The sequence below is a fragment of the Nicotiana tomentosiformis genome, chromosome 5 (genome assembly GCF_000390325.3).
Source record: "Nicotiana tomentosiformis chromosome 5, ASM39032v3, whole genome shotgun sequence".
Classification (NCBI taxonomy): Eukaryota; Viridiplantae; Streptophyta; class Magnoliopsida; order Solanales; family Solanaceae; genus Nicotiana; species Nicotiana tomentosiformis.
In genome coordinates, this window is record NC_090816.1 from 136,417,520 (window position 1) to 136,436,874 (window position 19,355).

General features: G+C 35.6%; 1 protein-coding gene across 2 annotated transcripts; it reads right to left on the reverse strand.

The window, feature by feature from the left end:
- Positions 1-305: 305 nt before the first annotated feature.
- Positions 306-17,479, reverse strand: LOC104109741 (isoleucine--tRNA ligase, cytoplasmic). 2 transcript variants are annotated; one of them, XM_009619093.4, is made up of 27 exons: positions 16,830-17,479; positions 15,981-16,046; positions 15,736-15,879; positions 15,133-15,347; positions 13,458-13,623; positions 12,743-12,856; positions 12,329-12,426; positions 10,602-10,680; positions 9,331-9,489; positions 9,102-9,191; positions 8,026-8,159; positions 7,572-7,731; positions 7,378-7,461; positions 7,038-7,250; positions 6,467-6,592; positions 5,952-6,089; positions 5,740-5,843; positions 5,596-5,659; positions 3,843-3,931; positions 3,622-3,763; positions 2,451-2,514; positions 2,301-2,368; positions 2,049-2,171; positions 1,481-1,546; positions 1,178-1,289; positions 1,006-1,097; positions 306-609 (listed from the first exon to the last, which is right to left on the reverse strand). In XM_009619093.4, exons 1-27 carry the CDS (start codon positions 17,361-17,363, stop codon positions 505-507), a joined length of 3,549 nt encoding a protein of 1,182 aa, XP_009617388.1. In that variant the 5' UTR covers positions 17,364-17,479; the 3' UTR covers positions 306-504. The 2 variants fall into 2 exon arrangements, with proteins under 2 accessions (XP_009617388.1, XP_009617389.1); XM_009619094.4 differs by lacking the exon at positions 16,830-17,479 and adding an exon at positions 16,522-16,584.
- Positions 17,480-19,355: the final 1,876 nt, after the last annotated feature.

Sequence of the window (19,355 nt, forward strand, 5' to 3'; positions counted from 1 at the left end):
GTATTATGGCTGTTTTCTTACTATAGTTTCTTGTCGTTGTTATGATTGTTGCTATCGCTATTGCCTTCTTCCATCTATTTTTCTGGTTCCTAGATAGGTGGTACCATTTTTCTGGCCACATGAAGTTCATTTTTTCACTAGAGCTCCGTTAATGAAAAGGGTAAATACGAAAGAATTTGCCAACAAACATACCCTGATAGAATGTCTTACTTCATATGAAGCATATCGAACATGCCTCTAGTAGAAAATTAGTTCAACTAAGTTTTGAGCATGAAAAACTTGTACATAATAGTTAACACCAACCAGAAGAAAATCAAAATTGTTATTCACGTAACACTACTACTTGTTAAAATGGCCCAGAAGGCAATTACAATACAGATCTGTCGCAATAGAAGTGTGTGCAGAGATGAGGCAAATGCACAATAATTTTTAAAAAAGTTGGGAAGACTTGTAACTTTTAGATTTCTCATGTCAAAAATTATATTGGCCGAGTATTAGTCTCTGTTACTGTAATTTCCTGTTCAAGAAATAATCTCCAACACTCAAGAAGACATGCTTTCCCAGAACCACCTCAACTGGAGGCTGATTCTCAATGCACTTTACTGTTATCTGCAAGGTCGCAATAAGTGGGGTCAAAAATCAATTTGTTACCTTCCTCAAAGAGGGGGGGGGGGGGGAATCATAGTATTAGCTACGTAAAATGCAGGAACTCTAGTTGACTTATGTGTTGAATTGTGTGACTATCTCGTCTAAAAGCTTCACAATTCAACATAGTATCAACGTAGGCAAGATGTCATGGGTTTCAAATCCCACCACCACCACACAAAAAAAAGTGTTCTTCCCATTAAATAAGACTTAGACTCATACATAAGGAGGCGTATTGAGACATAATATAATCAAGTGATTAAAAGTATGCTCGGATACCAAGTTGAATCTTGTGACCATCCAAGTTTTTAGATGAGATGGTCACATAATTTAGCATTATGAAGTTTTTGCGGTACACACCTTGCCCTTTCCTTGTTGAAACTCCGACTTCAAGTTATGGTGATCCCTCATCAGCAGGTAAGTTTTTAAGCCTTGAGAAAACTGTGTGTTTCCTGCAAGATGAAGATAGTTTAGAAACAGAAAAACACCTCAAAATCACCAAAATTTCCGCAACAAGAATCTCAAATTCAACCTCCATATAAAGCAGTGATGGCATCTGAATCAAAAACTAGACTGGGTCTTGCTAACGTAATCACAAAGGACAAGCTTGATATTCCATGGAAACTCTCTTCACCAATTGTCATCTGCAACTTACCAAACTTGTTAACCGGTGTACAAGAAACTACAGTAATATTTCATAAGCGACAAATTTTCATTCTAATTGTAAGAGATGGATGCAAGTAAGAAACCAGCTCTAAATATTAATACACATAAAAATGGTGCACTCGGATAGAGCTCACAAGGTCCTAAATGAGGAAGAGGAGTCAGAACTCACTGCATGTGAAGGGATCGGGTCAGCAGGAAGCAAAGGAGATCCAAGGGCTTCTCTAATATATGATTCCTGCAACGCCAAAAAGAAAGGTGGAGAAAGGAAGAGACAAACAGTTAGGTTTTGGCAATAGAAATAAGCATGCACCAGCCTCTAAAGACTGATGGTACACTGAGCTACTCAGTAAAGGTAGATCAGAAATTTGTGCAAGAGAATCAATAAAGAAATATATAAAATATGGCTGACTAAGCCTAATATATAAGACGGGAAACCCAGGACTTCATAATCAGATCTTAAAGTCAACAGAAACTGCTTCCTGAAGAACATCGAGGTACATGAAAATTTTATTTTTTGGCAGAAGTGAAAAAGACCCTCTGGGCTCCAACATTTAATGATTGCCACCCCCCTGGATCTTCACTCTCCGTTAAATAGCCCTTTCAACTTCAAAAACAGATTAGTTCTCTTTCTTCAGTCTCTTCAGACTCTAGATCTTCTCTACCAAGGACAGATTTCACAGAGCCAGGTACCTAAAGAATAGGAAACATCAAGTAATACTGTGGACCTGAAAAGTTACCTGGGACTCCAAAATCTGCTGAGAGACTGTTTTATCCTCATCCAAAGACTTGAAGAAGACCTCTACCAAGTCAGTGGGTTCAAGCGCGGCTTTCTTTCTCAGTTTCTGTATCCTATTCACAACCTGCAAGCAGAGTTCGGCATCAAAGCCACTCATTAGGAATCTCCCAACACAGCTGTAACCAATCAAAAGACAAGTAAAAACTCGATAATATCTGCCATTAATCGCATCGGGAATGACTTCCGAGAATACCTCCCGAGCAACTCCAGCCTCAAACAGTGAATCATCAGTACGCAAATCCAGTATCACTAAAACATCACCTGTATGTGCGACGAATGAATAAAACTATAAGAAATCAGATGTAACATAAATATCTAAAGTCGTGAAGGAGGAGATGCTTACCATCCCCTGCCGCATCCATTTCATTCTCTTTCCTATTATCAGGACGTTTGAAACCCCGAACAATCTACAAGTACATTAAAGATCGTATGCAAAAAATAATAACTATAATAATAATGATGTCATAATAATAATAATAATAATAATAATAATAATAATAATAATAATAATAATAATAATAATAGTTCAAGCATTTAGCAGTGCAAGAGGTGCACAATAAGCAATGAAACCCTTTCCCGAGAATTTTGAATATAAAGATGAGCAAAATAAAATCGAACTTTTTCAAAACCTAAACTCCTGCTTCAAATTAATATTGCACTTGTCTGTTGTAGCATCCAAATTCATACCTATTAGGTACTTTCTATAGATATTTTATTTCAAAGTTTTACTACTTTATTCAATGACAAGAATTAGGAGTCTAGATTATTTAGGAGTCGGTTCTTTAATCCTCTTCCTTAGAAATAGAACTAGATCAACTTTGAAATATAACACCTCTATCCTAAAGATATTTTGACTTACAGCTTTCATCTTTTTTTTCAACAACCATTATGGACAGCAAAAACAGCCCGTATTCAAGACGTCTCCTTGAACAAACAAAGGTCTTCACATGAACCAAAGTAAAGCACTTCCTATGATACTCTTACTTCATCATTAATCTCTAATGGTTTCAAACCCATAGCATAAGGACGTGTGCAGGAAACAATTTCACCAGGTACTTCAAAACTATATAGCTAGGACCAATTTCATGCTTAATCTTTTGCAGCAATTTTATTCAACTTTACCACAAAAGTATTTCAATTAAGCTTGTGTCTCAGTAGGGCAAATACTTCAATCAACACAATTAAAAGAACCAGATCATAAAGAAAACATTTCTCAAGACTCAATATACCTACCTGAAGCTACTGATCCGACGTACAGAATACATATTAACCTATCCATGAAACTAACTTGGGCCAGCAAAAATTTTAAAGGAACATTTGCTTCTTCAGTTGCCACTTTTTCCTCCATTTCTGGTCCTGACAGGCAATTGACCTAATCTACCTTTGTCCCCAGTTTCGGTATACCCAACAAAAGAAAACACAGAGCAGACTTGATTTACTCTTTCTCGGGTGGCGACTGACAAATATGAGGAATTTGAAAGAACCGAGTAAAGACTATCAAAAATCATATTCACCTTGATATCACTAAGCTTCAAAGTGTGCGAAGCGACAGTAATTTCTCCTGCTTTCTCAAAAGCAATAATATCTTCTGTTGACATGGCCTTAACTTCCTTGGAAACAACTCCCATCGACTTTCCCAGCCTTTTTCCTAACACACTGAGGCAAGGACCAGTTAATGAGATTAATTCAGAGAACAACAAATGAAGACAAACTTGGCACATGACATCTAGATCACCTGAAATCTGGCTCTGCACGCAAAGAAGCATACTTCAACGTGTCATTGCATGGGACCAAAGACTTAATGTTTAGCTCCTCTAGCACATACTGCAATCACAAAAGCAACCGACCATTAAAAGTTAAACAAGATATATAATACAGAAAACATAAAGTAAAACAAAAACAACCATAATTATACTAACGCAGGAAAATAGCCTTACCATTTGGTCAGGTTTATGATAATTATACATCATTACTCTAAATGTTGATATTAGAGGATCAGATATTCAGTTTTATTGAAGTGAGAGTTAGCAGCTCTAAAAGTAGGACTTCATCTTCATCAGCCAAAGTTTATTGTGAATAAGGAACCCAATTTAATCAGCTAAACTTATTAAAACGGGTACCAAATCCAAACCACAGAGGCCCTTCAGTAAATACAAGTATACAACTAAATTACTGCAAAGTGCAATTGTAGAAATATTTTTCTTTAGATGCTATCTGGTCCTAAAAAAAAGAAATAAATCAACCTGAGACAGGAAAACATCAATCAGGAAGGAAACTGATTCCAACATAAACACTTGAAGCCTCAACAATAAACAGGTCAGGTATATAAGCCCATATAAAGCAGAATGGATATAGAGGATTCATGAATTGGTTCCTACAAGCTTGATATTGAGGCATAGCAGTAGTTATTGTTGCTGTTTGAGAGAAGTGGTTATTGCTAAAGTATATCACAAAAAGCCCTAAACCTTTTTTTATGCTAATCTGGTTATTGCCTTTTGGGGCATAAGTGCAATGTTCCAAATCTGAAAATCGACAAACGTCCTATTCAGGGGTTTCCAAAGCAAAAAAAAAAAAAAAAAAAAAATTGGTTTCGGAGAAACAAAACAAAAGACAATAAGAGTGGCAACTTTCCAAGAAAAAAACCAATTGTTTTCATGTCAAAAGATTTCTGCTTCTTTCCTAATCACTTACATATTCTTTAATTAAATTAGTATATTGCTACCTAAGTGAGGAGAAGCGCTTCCCGTATGCTGCATCTAGTTTTAGGGTTAATGTTATTAATAAGTTCCTTTAGCAGCACTGTTAAACCACTATATGCAACCCACGCCCCAAAAACATCATTTTCCCACCCCCCACACGTATGTTACGTGGGACAGTAAGCCGGTATAGGTTACACACTCTGCTTTTAGCACTTCCACTCCAGCAGCCTATCCATCCTCCAACTCCCAAATTGTTCCGTTTCTCCATTCTCCAACCTACCTCACCTGCACCTCTGAATTCCATATTCTTCCTCTTTTGAGAAAGCTTGTTTCAGAATACCTTAACTAGCCAAGATTCATTTCGTTTTAATGCTGAACATTAACTAAAATAAAAATGATTACTGGTAGAAATAAAACCAAACATGACACACCTTTCTGTGACCAAATTGGCCCTTACCTTCAGAAAAAACAAGCAACAACGGAAGGCAAAAACTTGGGCATGCAACTCACTATTGGTTCATTTGGGTACACTCAATGTGCTTGTTAATTTAATTTAGCATTAGTAGATACCAAATTGCACAAAAAATTCACTAAGTATAAAATGTGAAACTGCTTTTGGATAACAAACCTAAAATTAACTCTCAAGTGTGCTCCGACTTTATCACATTAATATATTAATTAACTAAATAGGATTAATGAAATGATGCATTATGGTAATAGAATAATTGTTTAATTAACAGTTAAAGGCATCAGAATGGAAATGCATGTAAAGCTAAGACCATCACTGACCTCTCTAAGTTTGCCCGCAATATCATCAAGGAATTCTGAATCTGGATGTACAACCACCATTTCCCTGAAAGAAGAGCAGACCAACATGAATCTTTGCTTTTTGTTCTGTGGGGGTGAGGAAAGAGAAAAGTACAGAGGCTCAACCTGAGCGGAGTTTTAAGAGGCTTATTGTGACGATCACGAATATTGCGTGCAAGGTCAATAATTGTCATCATCCTATTAACACTCTGCTCAATACGCTCCCACCTCTGAAATGATTTTAAACATTCATGAAACAAACTTGAGCCAGAGAAGATAGCAAAACTCTGCACTTCATATTTGAAGAACGGCAAGAAAAGGTAGGAAATCATATGTACCGTTCCTTCCACTTCAGGATAGCTGCAATAGTGAATGCTCTCCTCTGATCCTTTGCAAACTTTCCGCAAGTTTTGGTAAAGAACCTCAGTGAAAAAAGGAGTTAACGGTGCCATTACTTTACATGAAGTCAGAAGCACCTATCATATTGAAGACTTAATGTGTTAGAAAGCACTAGAAGAAGAGCTCCAATTCATAGCGGGATGAAAGTATTAAAGGCACAACAAAAGAAAGAAGCTACTTCTTGCTGTGACTTGAGAGTGGGCTTCAAGCCTTGGCCTCAATTATTCATATGAAATGCATCAAGTACCATAACATATGAATCTCATTCATCACATATTTCTTCCATACATATGTCATGCTACACCGATCGGTCACAAAAAGAAACTTAACAAGTTAGAGCAAAAGTTGAATCTTTGAACAGAATCAGGCACAGAGCCCAAAACCACACCATCACAGTACACTAACAACATGTGAAGCTCAAGATCTATTAAAACAGTACGAGATGGAAGCTTACATAGTACAGAGTTGAAAGAGCAGTTCTGCAGTCCCCCTCACCAGTACGGCCTTTTAGCCTCTTCCGATTGAACCGCACATAGATATTCGTTAAATTATCAAGAAATTTTAGGAGATACGGAACCACCTGCAAAGAGGAGGGATAGACAGAACATTAACATGGATTCTCTAATCTCATGTACTTGCAAACTAGAGATATGCTATAACCACACAGTTTGACAAAGAAACCATGCCATCCGCTAGGTTTCCATCTTTAACTATCGACGTGACGAACTTGCAGATCAAAAATTTCCTATAAGTTATAACCACAAATTTCAACAAAGAGACCATTTGTGCCTATTTGGCGAGTCTCCAGCTTTAACCATAGAAAAATCTGAGAAACGTCTGAGCAATAAAATGAAATACAAACATATGGTTAACCTTGTTCGGACATGGATAGGTTTCAACACAAACATTTGTAGGAATCCGCTTTCAAGACATCTTGGATAAGACTATTAGAGTTTCAGTAAGCACCCTGGAAATTGTTGAGAACATGAGTTTAGATTCGATATTGACACGATCGGAAAACTAACCGTGTACAATCTATAAGCATCCATTTCCTGCCGGACGAAATGCACTAAGCTCTGAGTTGCAGAATTGATCCATTGATCTAGGACATTGGATGAACTCTGCAAAGTTTTCTGATCAGTGGGAATGAATGGTCCAAACCCATCAATTTCAAGTCTTTTTGCATTCTGAACAAGGAACCTATATGCATTGTACCATGGCAAGAAAACATCTTTCACCTGCATTAATATCATCATATTTCAAATTAGGAGAAAACAATTTAAAAGCTTTTCCAAAATAGTTACTACAAGAACTGATTAAAATCATAGAGATTGAGTGCCACCATATGTAAAGGATATACTTTACCACAGCAAAAACTCCGTCTTTCTTAAAACGCAGAGGTTCAGCACGGACGACGGGAGAGTTTATCAGGTATAAACGTAATGCATCCTGCACAAACATAAGTTATAGACTTTCACTAACAACCTATCAATCAGAAGAGCAGAGCACCACATATAACAACTAAGAAAATGAAGAAGCTCATGATTGGCACAACTTACAGCTCCATAATCATTGATAACTTCTGATGGTTGAGGATAGTTTTTTAATCGTTTACTCATCTTCTTCCCATCCTCAGCCAGGACAAGACCATTGCAAATGAGGTTTCTAAAAGCAGGTTTCCCGAAAAGGGCAGTAGAAAGGACCATAAGGGTGTAGAACCTGCAATACATAAGAACCTTATAGATTCTACTATTTGAAGTTTCTGTTTTCTCTGACTTGGAAAACATGAACAGAACTAAGTTCAGAGCAGCAATAACATCAGGACATCAGAAACACTAAACTTGGCAATAATTCTCGCAGCATAAAAAGAGGTGAAATTTTTAAGCTAAAATCGAGAGCATAAGGACACTTGACCACTGCACTCGCCAAGATGATGGGGAAGCGTCTAGCTGGGGTCCGCATTCAGAAAATTCATGGTCAAAATGATAGAGAACATAATCAGAATATACATACCATCCACGAGTTTGATCAAGACCTTCTGCCACAAAATGACCTGGGAAATTGTTCTCGAAAAGTTCAACATTCTCAAAAGGATAGTGGATATAAGCATAAGGCATTGACCCACTCTCAAACCAGCAATCAAATACCTGGATAAATACAACAAATAGTTTTGTCACAAAGCAGAACACAAAATTGAAAAGAAACTATTGAAAGATACAAGCTGATTCAAAAAGTTTGAAAGGAGAGGGCATTAAATGTGGAGATTCCGTTGAACCATTAGGCCTGAGTGCCTAAGCAGGCAGTTCAACTATATATATAAAATACTCCAGAGTAGTACAATTGATTTTCAGCTTGCAAAACATTGTAAATTATTAGTTCCTAAGAAAAGAATTTCTATTTAGATAAGTGGAGCGATGCGCAGTATCAGCCCAAAAAAGAGAAATCTTGTAAGTGGCAGTCTGAGCCCTGAGGCAGCAGAAACCTGTTTGTTTCAAATATGAATAATTACTGCTCTCTTGACAACCCAATGATACATGAAAAATCCAATCTTCCTGGAAAAGATCTTTTTTCTTGATTCTTTTCTCAATCAAAATGTGTAAAACACATAATTCTGACAATCAATGACGACTCAAAATTTCTTAAAGATTGAACAAATAACACTATGAGAATGTAGACAATACTGAGCAGCAAAAATCAATAACGCACACTTCAGTAAAAATAGAGTTCAATTTTCTCGATTTTTTCGCATACAGCGATCTTATCCAATTCAATATCAAATAATCCAGAGGTTTAACACGAGAACCAATATTTCAGCAAACAGAATCAGCATTAAATCAAAATGGACTCAAACTGTTTTTCTAACTCATTCTTTTTCTTTCTAACTCGTTGAATGGGCAAATATGTGAAATCCTTTATTTTATCCCAAAGGAAAAAAACATTAATTCGCAAATTGATTCAGACTCTTCAGAATAAAGAAGCAAATAACATGAAAATATATCTGTCAGAAATACTTAAGTCTCATAGATACATCAAATGTGATATGAATGCTGTGGTAGCCTACTGCTAAATAACAGATTAACTGGTCTTACATCCTCCACGCGTCGAAGAACGCCGTATTCAGGCCCCCGGCTGGACGGAATTGTAATGTGATCAATGTTGTGACGATGCAAGTCTGTCACCTGCAAATTGAGCAAGAGGAAAGCCGTTGAAGTGAAGAGGCGACTTCATAAAAAAAGATAGTGAATTATAAGACGGTCATAAACATAGAATGCTGAAACTAAAACAAGTATTACAAAATGTCGGTAATGAAGGCAGAACCTTAGCACCAGAAAGCTTTTCCAGTTTGTCAATGGAGTCCATAACAACAATCTCCTCACCATCCTCACTAATCCACACAGGAAGAGGAGTACCCCAGAACCTACTTCGGCTAACAGCCCAGTCTCTTGCATTTTCTAACCAATTGTGGAAGCGTTTTTCCTGTAATAGAGAACACAAAATAAAATTAAGATCAGGATGAACTATAGGGTTCTGACGATTTCTAAAATTCTAACAATCATGATCTGTTGATGAAAAGTCAGTTATCATTCATATTCTGCAAAGCTTCAATGAATTAGAAAGTATATGAAACCTAACTCCCAGAACCCAAACCTGGAAAAGCACCTGAGCTTCAACAAAAATGGATGATAGCTAAAACCTGACCTATCTCTACTAAAGTAGAATGTTACTGACAAAATACCAGGCTCAGCAGTGTTGTACTCCATCATATTGGACTGCAGAATGTGGAGTTTAAAATAGTAATTTTACTCTGTATTTAAAAGGCGGAGGTGCGGCAAGAAATGCTTTGCCTAAGTGCCATGGAGCATAAGCCCAACGTAACTTCGATGTTTTAATATTTTAAGACATAAATATTTTACAATAAAGAATACATTAAAATTTGAACAAAATTCAAAAGGAAAAAAATCTACAAAACTAATCTAACATCTAGGCAGAATGGCATATATACCCTAAAACAATAAACAAAGAAACCAAATCCAAAATGCTAGAACAAAAAAAAACTATATCAGTTAGAGTTAACCCTTAAAAGAAAATTTCAAATGAAAATATTCTAGGATGTACGAGGCAAACAATCGAAGTAAAGCATGCTGGGGTATTCCTATTAGGGCACTAGCCCGGTCTGCCTCACACTACTGGGACAAGCCCCAACTCACCTTGTGAAACATTAATTTTTCTTATAGATTACTACAAAATTCAAAACATGTGCATATCCCTAAAGGTCTAATCTCATATGAAGATTGTCCCATGAGCATCTTTAACCAGTAAGTATTTTGTAGTAAAGTCCAGTAACTCCTAGAACAAAGTAAAAACAGAGAGACCAAAATGGAGTAAATTAAAAGGTTTTTTCGAGGGTAAGGCAGCAGCTAGCCTGTGGATGGAGTAAACAATGAATAAGGCCTGACAATACATAAGCGGAACCAACTCAAAGCAGTGCAACAAAACAAATCAGCAGTCAAATTTCATTTACTGCGAACACGGTACTTTTTGATTGAATTAACCATCAAGAAAACTATAGGCTAAAAGGAAATAGTAACCTTCACAAAATCAGGAACCCAGTAGGTTTGTTTATTGTTCTCTAGCAATTGATCCTTAATCTTTTCCACCATAATAAACCTGGCCATACGTAAACCAACAATACCATTCCAAAAAACATTAATACAGAGGTTAATAGATGCATGACAGCAAAAGAGATAATAAACATTGTTGGTCATCAAAAAGAGAGAATAAAAATTACAAAAAAAACAAAAAGAACATTAAAAAAGACCTGCCAAAGTTTAATATGCAATGTTAGGTGCTGAAAAAATTCATGAATTTTTAATTGTCATGAATCAGAAAAAGCAACCCAGCAAATCAATCAAAAGAAAAGAAGACGTTAAAAAGAATTCATAAATACACAAAAATGAAAACAGTGCTTAATAACATATAGATGAACCAAAGCATGCTTTAGGTGCTTGAACTGTTGATGATCTTTCCAGTCTCTTTTTTCTTATATATGGTAAATACCCCAGGCCCCAAACAGTGGTTTTTACCAACTTGCTCCCTCGATGACTCGAACACCCAAACTGATCATTCAAGTTGGAGAGCCATTTCCGCTAGGCTATCACTCTCTTGCCAATCCTTCCAGTATATCTGAATAAGTAACTATCCCTATTCTCTCACTTGCATTGCAAGAAGAATGAATGCAATACGTTAACATATGCATTTTGCATTACAACCTCCTCTTTTCCATCCAAAAAGGCGAAGCTTGAAACTCAAAATTCCCTCTTTTACTTCCCTTCGAAGCAACATAATTGACACCTCGTTATCAAGATCGGTTCACCTCTTTTTACAAAATTAAACACTGTTAAAACGTATGGTTTATAAATATCAATTCATTATGGCATAGCTTACAAAACTCTAAATGCATGTAATTGCTAAAATTATTTTCATCTTGTGAACATTATGCTTGTAACCTCTTAATGTGACAGACGTAGTTTTCCTTCTAAATATTAGGTTTTTCCTTAATGGTAACCTTCCGAGTAGATGTAGGACAGTTCAGTACTTCTCCAAGGACTAGATTGTATTAGCTACAACAATCAACCAATAGGAGAGGTCGAGCTGGTACCACCAACATTCGATGACAGTCAAAAACTTTATATTAGAGAACTATTACTCATGAAGAATAGCAGAGCTTCTAGGATATTCTATATTACAGTTGAAAAGAAACTGAACACCTGATAAAAATCTTGGTTGATGTTCTTTATCAAAAATAAACTTGGTTGATGTTCCATGGAAGGAGATTTATAAAAAATAAAAATAATACTACTATAAGAGGAAAGTACTCACAAAGTTTTGGACATGGGTTTTCATGTCGATTGTAATCTACTAAAAAAAGGATGTAGTTCTATTTTATTCGACTAACATCAAGGTTACAGTTCCACAATACTCATTTCACACAAAACGACTACTGACAAACCAAACAGTGCGATAAAAAAAGTTAAGGAATCGACACCAGCTGGATTTTCGTGGACCAATATCCTTTAATAAACCAATCCCAGCCACTTAACATCCGCAATGATGCATCAATCTTACGTTAGTCACACTGAGATTAGAAAGGCCAAAAAGGAGAAAAGCTATGCATAGGGAAAGAAAACAAACAAGCTCATTCTCATTCCAAAAGGTCATAATCTCATAGGACTAAATAAATACTGCATCATAAGACAACAGAAAAATAAAGGATAGTAACAGTGTTTGATGCACGGAATGATCTGAAGTATGTTACCAGCTAGGAACTGCTCTGTAAATCAGAGGTGTGTCAGATCTCCAGCAAAAAGGGTATGAATGCATAAACTTTCCAGATTTGACAAGCCTTCCTTTCTCCTAAACCAAACAAAAGTATCTTAAGCATGGTAGTTAATCAAAACAAAATATAAGACCATAAATATATAAAACCATAAACAAACAAACAACAATTCCTCACTCAGATAAAGGGCAAGCTACCTACAAAGTTTATGGTAAATCATATTCTCTATGATGGCCGCCGTCAGCCAATTTTATTCAGAAAAATTGTCATAATCTTTTTTCTTTTTCCTTTTTTTTTGAGAGAGAGAAGGTATCTCCACCCCCGTGTTCGTAAAAATTAAAGGCACGTACATTATAGTGCCACAAAAAGAAGAGGAGTATTAGAGTCTCTTGCCTTCACTGCTTGAGTGATATCATTATCTGCCTCCTTAACATATTTTCCTCTGAAGTCCGTAATTCTATCAGTAAAGTAGCCATTTTCATCTACCGCCACAATCAGGCTCTCCCCCTACAGAAAACAAAATCCAACCAAGTCAATTTCATTGGAGTAATATAATGGTAAACTAGAAATCTAATAATTCTCGAAAGAGTTCAAAGTCACAATATTATTAAAAACAACAAACCAAAAAAAGGCTGATTTAGTCAAACATTTGGGGGAAAGGCTTGTAGGTACAACATATGCCTTATAGTTAGCAAAGAAAGGGCAGGAAAAATGCTGTAATCCACACTGTACTTCCTTCAGCAAGAAAAACATGAAAATCTAGATACTAAGTGGTTTTGAAAAGGGGTGGTAAGAGAGACCATCTAAATGTCGAAGTAAACAAACACAATCAGCTCCTAATATTTTAACAAGCCCCCCCAGACGTTATTCCAGTACATTTTCCCAGGAAGAAAGGGTGGCGCCAAGTCAGATACTGCATCGAAAAGTAAAAGTAGTAAATTCGTGCAGATCCTGAAACTTGTAAGAACGTACTACACGGCCAAAAGCTATCTACATTGCGTATAAGTTCCATAGCAAATATACAGATGACAGAAAATGAAACATGTATTCTATTACAGGCAATAGGAATCATTGCAGAAATACTATGAAGTTTCATAAGTTTTCGAACCTTTTTTATTATGTGATTTCCAATACAAACACGATAATCGTCCTCACCAAAGGCGGGAGCACAATGAACAATTCCAGTACCACTGTCAGAAGTCACATAATCATCCGCAACGACTATGAATGCTGTGTCAGAAAAATCCTTGAAGTAATCAAATAGTGGAATATACCTGCATTGAATATCTACATGTCAACCTTTCTTGATAAAATACCTATAAGTCAACCTTGAAAGTCAGTACTGGCATTCAATGCTAAGTTCACCACTGACCCGATCATTAGCGTCACATGCAAAAGAAAAACAGAAAAACCTTAAATGTGGGAAGGGATTCATATTCATCCAACTAAATGGCCACATGTACTAGAAAACAAGACGATGTTGGTGCTTAAAATACAAGAGAACACACTGGGTCAAGATAAGAGGTCATAGGTCGAGGTAAAAGAAAATACCCAAAATTTTCAGAGCTATATGGTTCAAATCCCATAAAGACCAGCACTTACGCAACGCGTATAAGCCCTTCCACTATAGCTACCTTCTCTGATTTCTTGCCTCTATCTTTCTAGCTTAAATTAAGTGAACTCTGCCATGCCCGAAAAAAATTCATGCTTAGCAGCCCACCAAACCGACCCATCAATCAATCAATCACCATCTGATCCATCCACCCACCAAAATAGAGAAAAGGCTGTTGGGGGACTGGTTGGAGGGGGGTAAGCAGGTCATTGCCAAGCAATACCATTTTGCATCTTCTAAGAAAGAGATTACCACTATAGTACTCATCACCTTCCCCATTTCTACCACACAAAAAAGCGGCAGCAAAAGGGAACAACGAACAGTAACTGATGGAAAGGATCCTAAAAATAAGATAACACAGACACACACCACGCATCCTGGCATGCCAAAAACTACTTCATTTGACAATTGAGTTCAACTCTTAATTGAAAGTAATTGCATATTCCTTTCTTCACGTGAAAAAAGAAAGAAAAAAAGAAAAAGAAGTGCTTCATTTGACGACATCCCTTGTCTTTGACAATCTGCTTTTGATTTTTCTTTTCTTTTCATATTTTAGAGTAAGGTTATTTTCCTAATTAGGCAAGTCCAATATTACAAGCAAAAAACAAAAGAAAACACTTGGTATCATACGCATAGAAGACTTTCCTATAAGAGGAGGTAGAGAGGTGTGAAGTCATACCTGCTAGGCTGCTAATTTTTACAAAAATGATAAGAAGCAAATACATCCATACAGTCAACAATCTATCAAAATTCTACGTGTTGGCAAGGTCAAGATCATAGGAAGAGGCAGAACAAAAGAGAGATCTTATTTGAACGAAGACGATTCCAAAATAAAGGCATCAAAGATTGACCTTTCAAGGGGCTCGAATAATTGGAGTCATAGCTGGTAAAGTCATTAAACATGTTCAACGAAAACAAACCAAAGATCCTAAAACAATTACCAATAATCGGCTTTTATTTACAATGTGTAGCATATGAGTCAGGTCAAATATGAATCAGTATACAAGACAGAAGGCATGTAAATCAAATTAACCTCAAATCAGAACGTACAGATGGAAGAATCACTTTTATCAACTTTCATTCAAGTCACTAGCTACCATATTGCAGACGCCAAGAACAGAAAACTTTGTGCGGCATATCAATGACAAAGTACAAAAAGAAAATTGCTCACTTCTTCCCCACAAGGGACGACCCGGAGAATTTATCCACCACCTCGTAAGTTTCGACATTCTGTGATTTACCACCAGAAGGCTTTGACTTAGGATTTGGATTTTGAGTGTCAGCAGCAGGTTCATTTGGGGTGACCTTTTTCGCCTTCTCAACTGGTAGCTCGGCCAATCGAGATTCTGCCACCACATAAATCTTCCCATTGAATTTATTGCGAACCTGATCGTTATTATCAAATCAGCATTAACAAGCTTAGATTAAAGCAAATATTTCCAGATCTACAAACCTATTACATACCAATAAGAAAGAAATATAATAACTGAATAAATACCATTTTCGCAAGACTTGTACACTCCAATTTAATGACTGTAATCAAATGTACAATTAGATTAAATGTAATGAACTAGCAGTACAATTGATACATCTCAGAGCAAAAAATTAGCAAGAACTTAAGACCTTTGACTTTATAACAACAATACTAACCGTGTTTGAAGCGCCATAATAAGTTAAAGTAAAAACAAGCCCTTCAGACTCCAAAAGTACAGTAATCCAAGTAAAGCAACAATTCACTTAGATTTCAAACCAGAAGTTTTACTAAGTGACTAACCTTGACATATACAATATTGGCGTTGACACAAAGAGCAAGATTACTAGGAAGGGTCCAAGGAGTTGTTGTCCACGCAACAAAGGACGCACCCTCGGGATCATCAACTATCGGGAAGGAAACCATGATTTCAGGGTCACTTACTTCCTGCACCACACCCGAAAAAATCACATAAATAAGGCATCACCAGAACAAGAGAAAAAAAAGGATTGCACCCAGTGCACTGCTAAATGATTTCCATTACAGACCTTATAATTAGAATTAGCTTCAAAATTGGATAATGGAGTCTTCAAACCAGTACTATAAGGCATAACCTGCAAAAAGAAAAAATCAGGAAAAGAGTCAAGTTTCTTTCAAACCCAACCACATCGACATGAGCCAATCTGCTCCATTCTTAGGACAGGTTTACCCGGCACCCCTATTAGTTTAGCATGCTCGTGGGTGGATTAATCGAGCTAGCACAAACTAGGCCCGACAATTGGACAACACAGTTTAAGAAAAGCACAACAACAACAATTTTGCCTCAATCCAAATGCTCAACATATTATTCTTTTAGATTTTCTTTTTTTTTTAATGACAATGGTGTCCAGGCCAGCTTGTGCTCTCAACTAATTCTTACTAATTTCACAGTGACTTGCTACTGTTGATCGGGTAACTCGGTCCACCAAGGCTTAGTCAGAGTATTCAACAAACTGTTCTTCTAGATTACTTTTTCTAAAAATGCAAATTTTCTAATCAAGGATCATTCTGAATTGTGCTACAAGTTGATGAATAAGAAAAATAACAAACCCTGAAACCTCTATAAACAAGACCCTTCTGAAACAACTGAGCAAAAACCCACCAAACACTTGATATTAATCAAGCTAGTATTAATTTTACCACGCTTGCGGGTGGACTAATTGAGCTAGCACAAACTAATCCGGACAGGTAGAAAACGCAATTTACGGAACAACTGCTACTACAACTACTACTACTTCGCCTCAATTCCAAAACTCTAGAACTTGTTTTTTTTTTTAAAAAAAAAAAACATACTGCTTTATAATCAAGCATCATTTTAAATTATAATACAAGTTCAAGAAAGAAGAAAAAGGACAAACCTTGAAACCTCTATAAACAAGACCCTTTTGAAACAACTGAGCAAAAACCCACCAAACACTTTCCATGAACTTCAAATCCATAGTCTTATACCCATTCTTAAAATCAATCCACCTCCCCATTCTCACCACTGTCTTTTCCCATTCCCCAACATACCTCGTAACAACAGCTCTACATGCCTCGTTATATGTATCAATCCCCATGTCAAGCACTTGTTGTTTAGTCTTAATCTCAAGTTTCTCATCAATCTCATGTTCAACTGGTAATCCATGACAATCCCAACCGAATCTTCGGGTCACATGATGACCCGTCATGGATTGGTACCGGGTCACAATGTCCTTAATTGTACCCGCTAAAATATGCCCGTAATGCGGCAAACCCGTCGCAAATGGCGGACCGTCGTAGAAGATGTATTCGGGTTGATTTTTGGTTTTTTCGAGCTGGGTTTCGAATGCTTTTACTGAATCCCACCATTGGAGAATTTTCTCTTCTTGATTTGGAAAGCTGAAATCTTTGCCTTCGCAGACGTCTTCCATTGCTAGGGCTTAGATAAAGAACTGGTATGATTAGGGGATTTGGGGGAGGCTAGGGTTTTTAAGTGACTGACGAGAGTGTGAGGAAGAAGAAAGGAATTAGAAGGTACGAGTTTTGATACGGAGAGTACAAGAGTGTGGATGTAATAATATCGTATTAACTGTTGTTATTTGCGTTTGACCAACGCGGCTAAACTTAATTATTCCCAAATAATTAAAGTTGTGTTTGGGAATAAGATGCCTTTGAGCAAAAGTATATGTATCCAAAAATTCCCAAGTAGCAAAAGTATAGGCTAACCTAAGGATCTATATCTATATATATATATATATATTAAATAAATAAAGTTATCATATATAATTGGTATTATAATTAAGCCAAGTGCCAAATTAATAAATGTCAATAATATATGGTAACTTTATTCTATATTTGAATATGTTTGAATTAAAAGATAATTTTACATTTATAGATAAAGTTTTAAAATTCGAATTTAAATTAAAAATAAAATTTATCCTTTTTTTATCATGTTATCATATTTAATTCGGTTAATGATCATATGCAATCATGATAGGAACTTTTGTTATCTTTTCTAATTATTTAAATATTACTTCGGTTCTGTCCAAAAAAAAAATACTCCACATAACTATAAAGCTTTTTCACATTTAAAACCTTACAATTATAGTTCTTTAAAACACTGTAGCTAGATTTGAATAAAGCGATTTTTTTTTAAATAAATGTAATATATAGGGTACACGTCTATGTTTATACAAATAACAAAAAAGAGTTTAAACATCGAATAAAACTTTACTTACACATATAATGAAGTAAACACACATGTTGGAGAAAGAAACATCAGAAAAATCAGTCAATATTAAAAAAAAGTTATTTTTTTCTTTTCTTTTTGAAGAATATTTGTTTGAAGAGTCAATTTGTATAAATGGACATCAAACAAATAACAAAACTTTGGATATACAACAACAACAACCCAATATAATCCCACTAGTGGGGTCTGGGAATGGTAGTTTGTACGCAGACCTTACCCCTACCATGGGGTAGAGATGTTGTTTCCGATAGACCCTCGGCTTCCTCCCTCCAAGAACTCCCCACCATGCTCTTGGGGTGACTCGAACTCACAACCTTTTGGTTGGAAGTGGAGGGTGCTTACCACTTTGGATATACAACCGCTATCATTAATTTCAATTTAGCACATTCTATGAATTGAAGGGTATTAGCTAAAACCCCTTCATTTAGCTGCAGTCAAGCCAATATTGCAAGGGTATAATATTTTTTCCGTTGAAGAATATTAGTTTTGAATCATTAGATTATATGAATTTTTTTTTTCTCGAACTCAACAAAAGAGATATTGGTTTCTAATTGATAGTTTCTATAGCGTTTTTCAAGTGTAACAAAGAGTATATTTTAAAAACAAATTCGTATGACATGAAATATATTTTTTTAAATGTAAACAAATTATTTCGAAAAAAAACTCTTTACTTTTTTTCTACTTCAAAGATAATAAAAAGATATGATATTTTTCAACATTAGTAGAGAGTTTTTAAAATTATTATAATAAAAGTCATATCGTGTATAAGCTCAAAAAAATGAAATCTTATGGAATATTTACATAAATATCTGGCCAGGTTTATTATTTACTTTTCATAGCTAATATAAATAAATGTTATATCGACAACACATGATTATACACATATTATATATGCATTATATATAAATTATATATCTTTAAATTTTTTAATTTAAGTGGTCGGGAGAACACCTATGTAGGCTGATTAGATAAAGCCAAAAGAAAAATATGAAAGAATTTCAACCAAAAACTAAAAATATAAATAAAGTTATTATGTAGACAATTTTGATTAAAACTCATCATTTTATAGTGAAATCAATTATTTTTTTTGTAACAAAAGAAAGAATGACATAAAAAATAAGATAAAAAAATAAATATTGAAATAAATGTATGAAAGATCTAAAACCCAAAATTA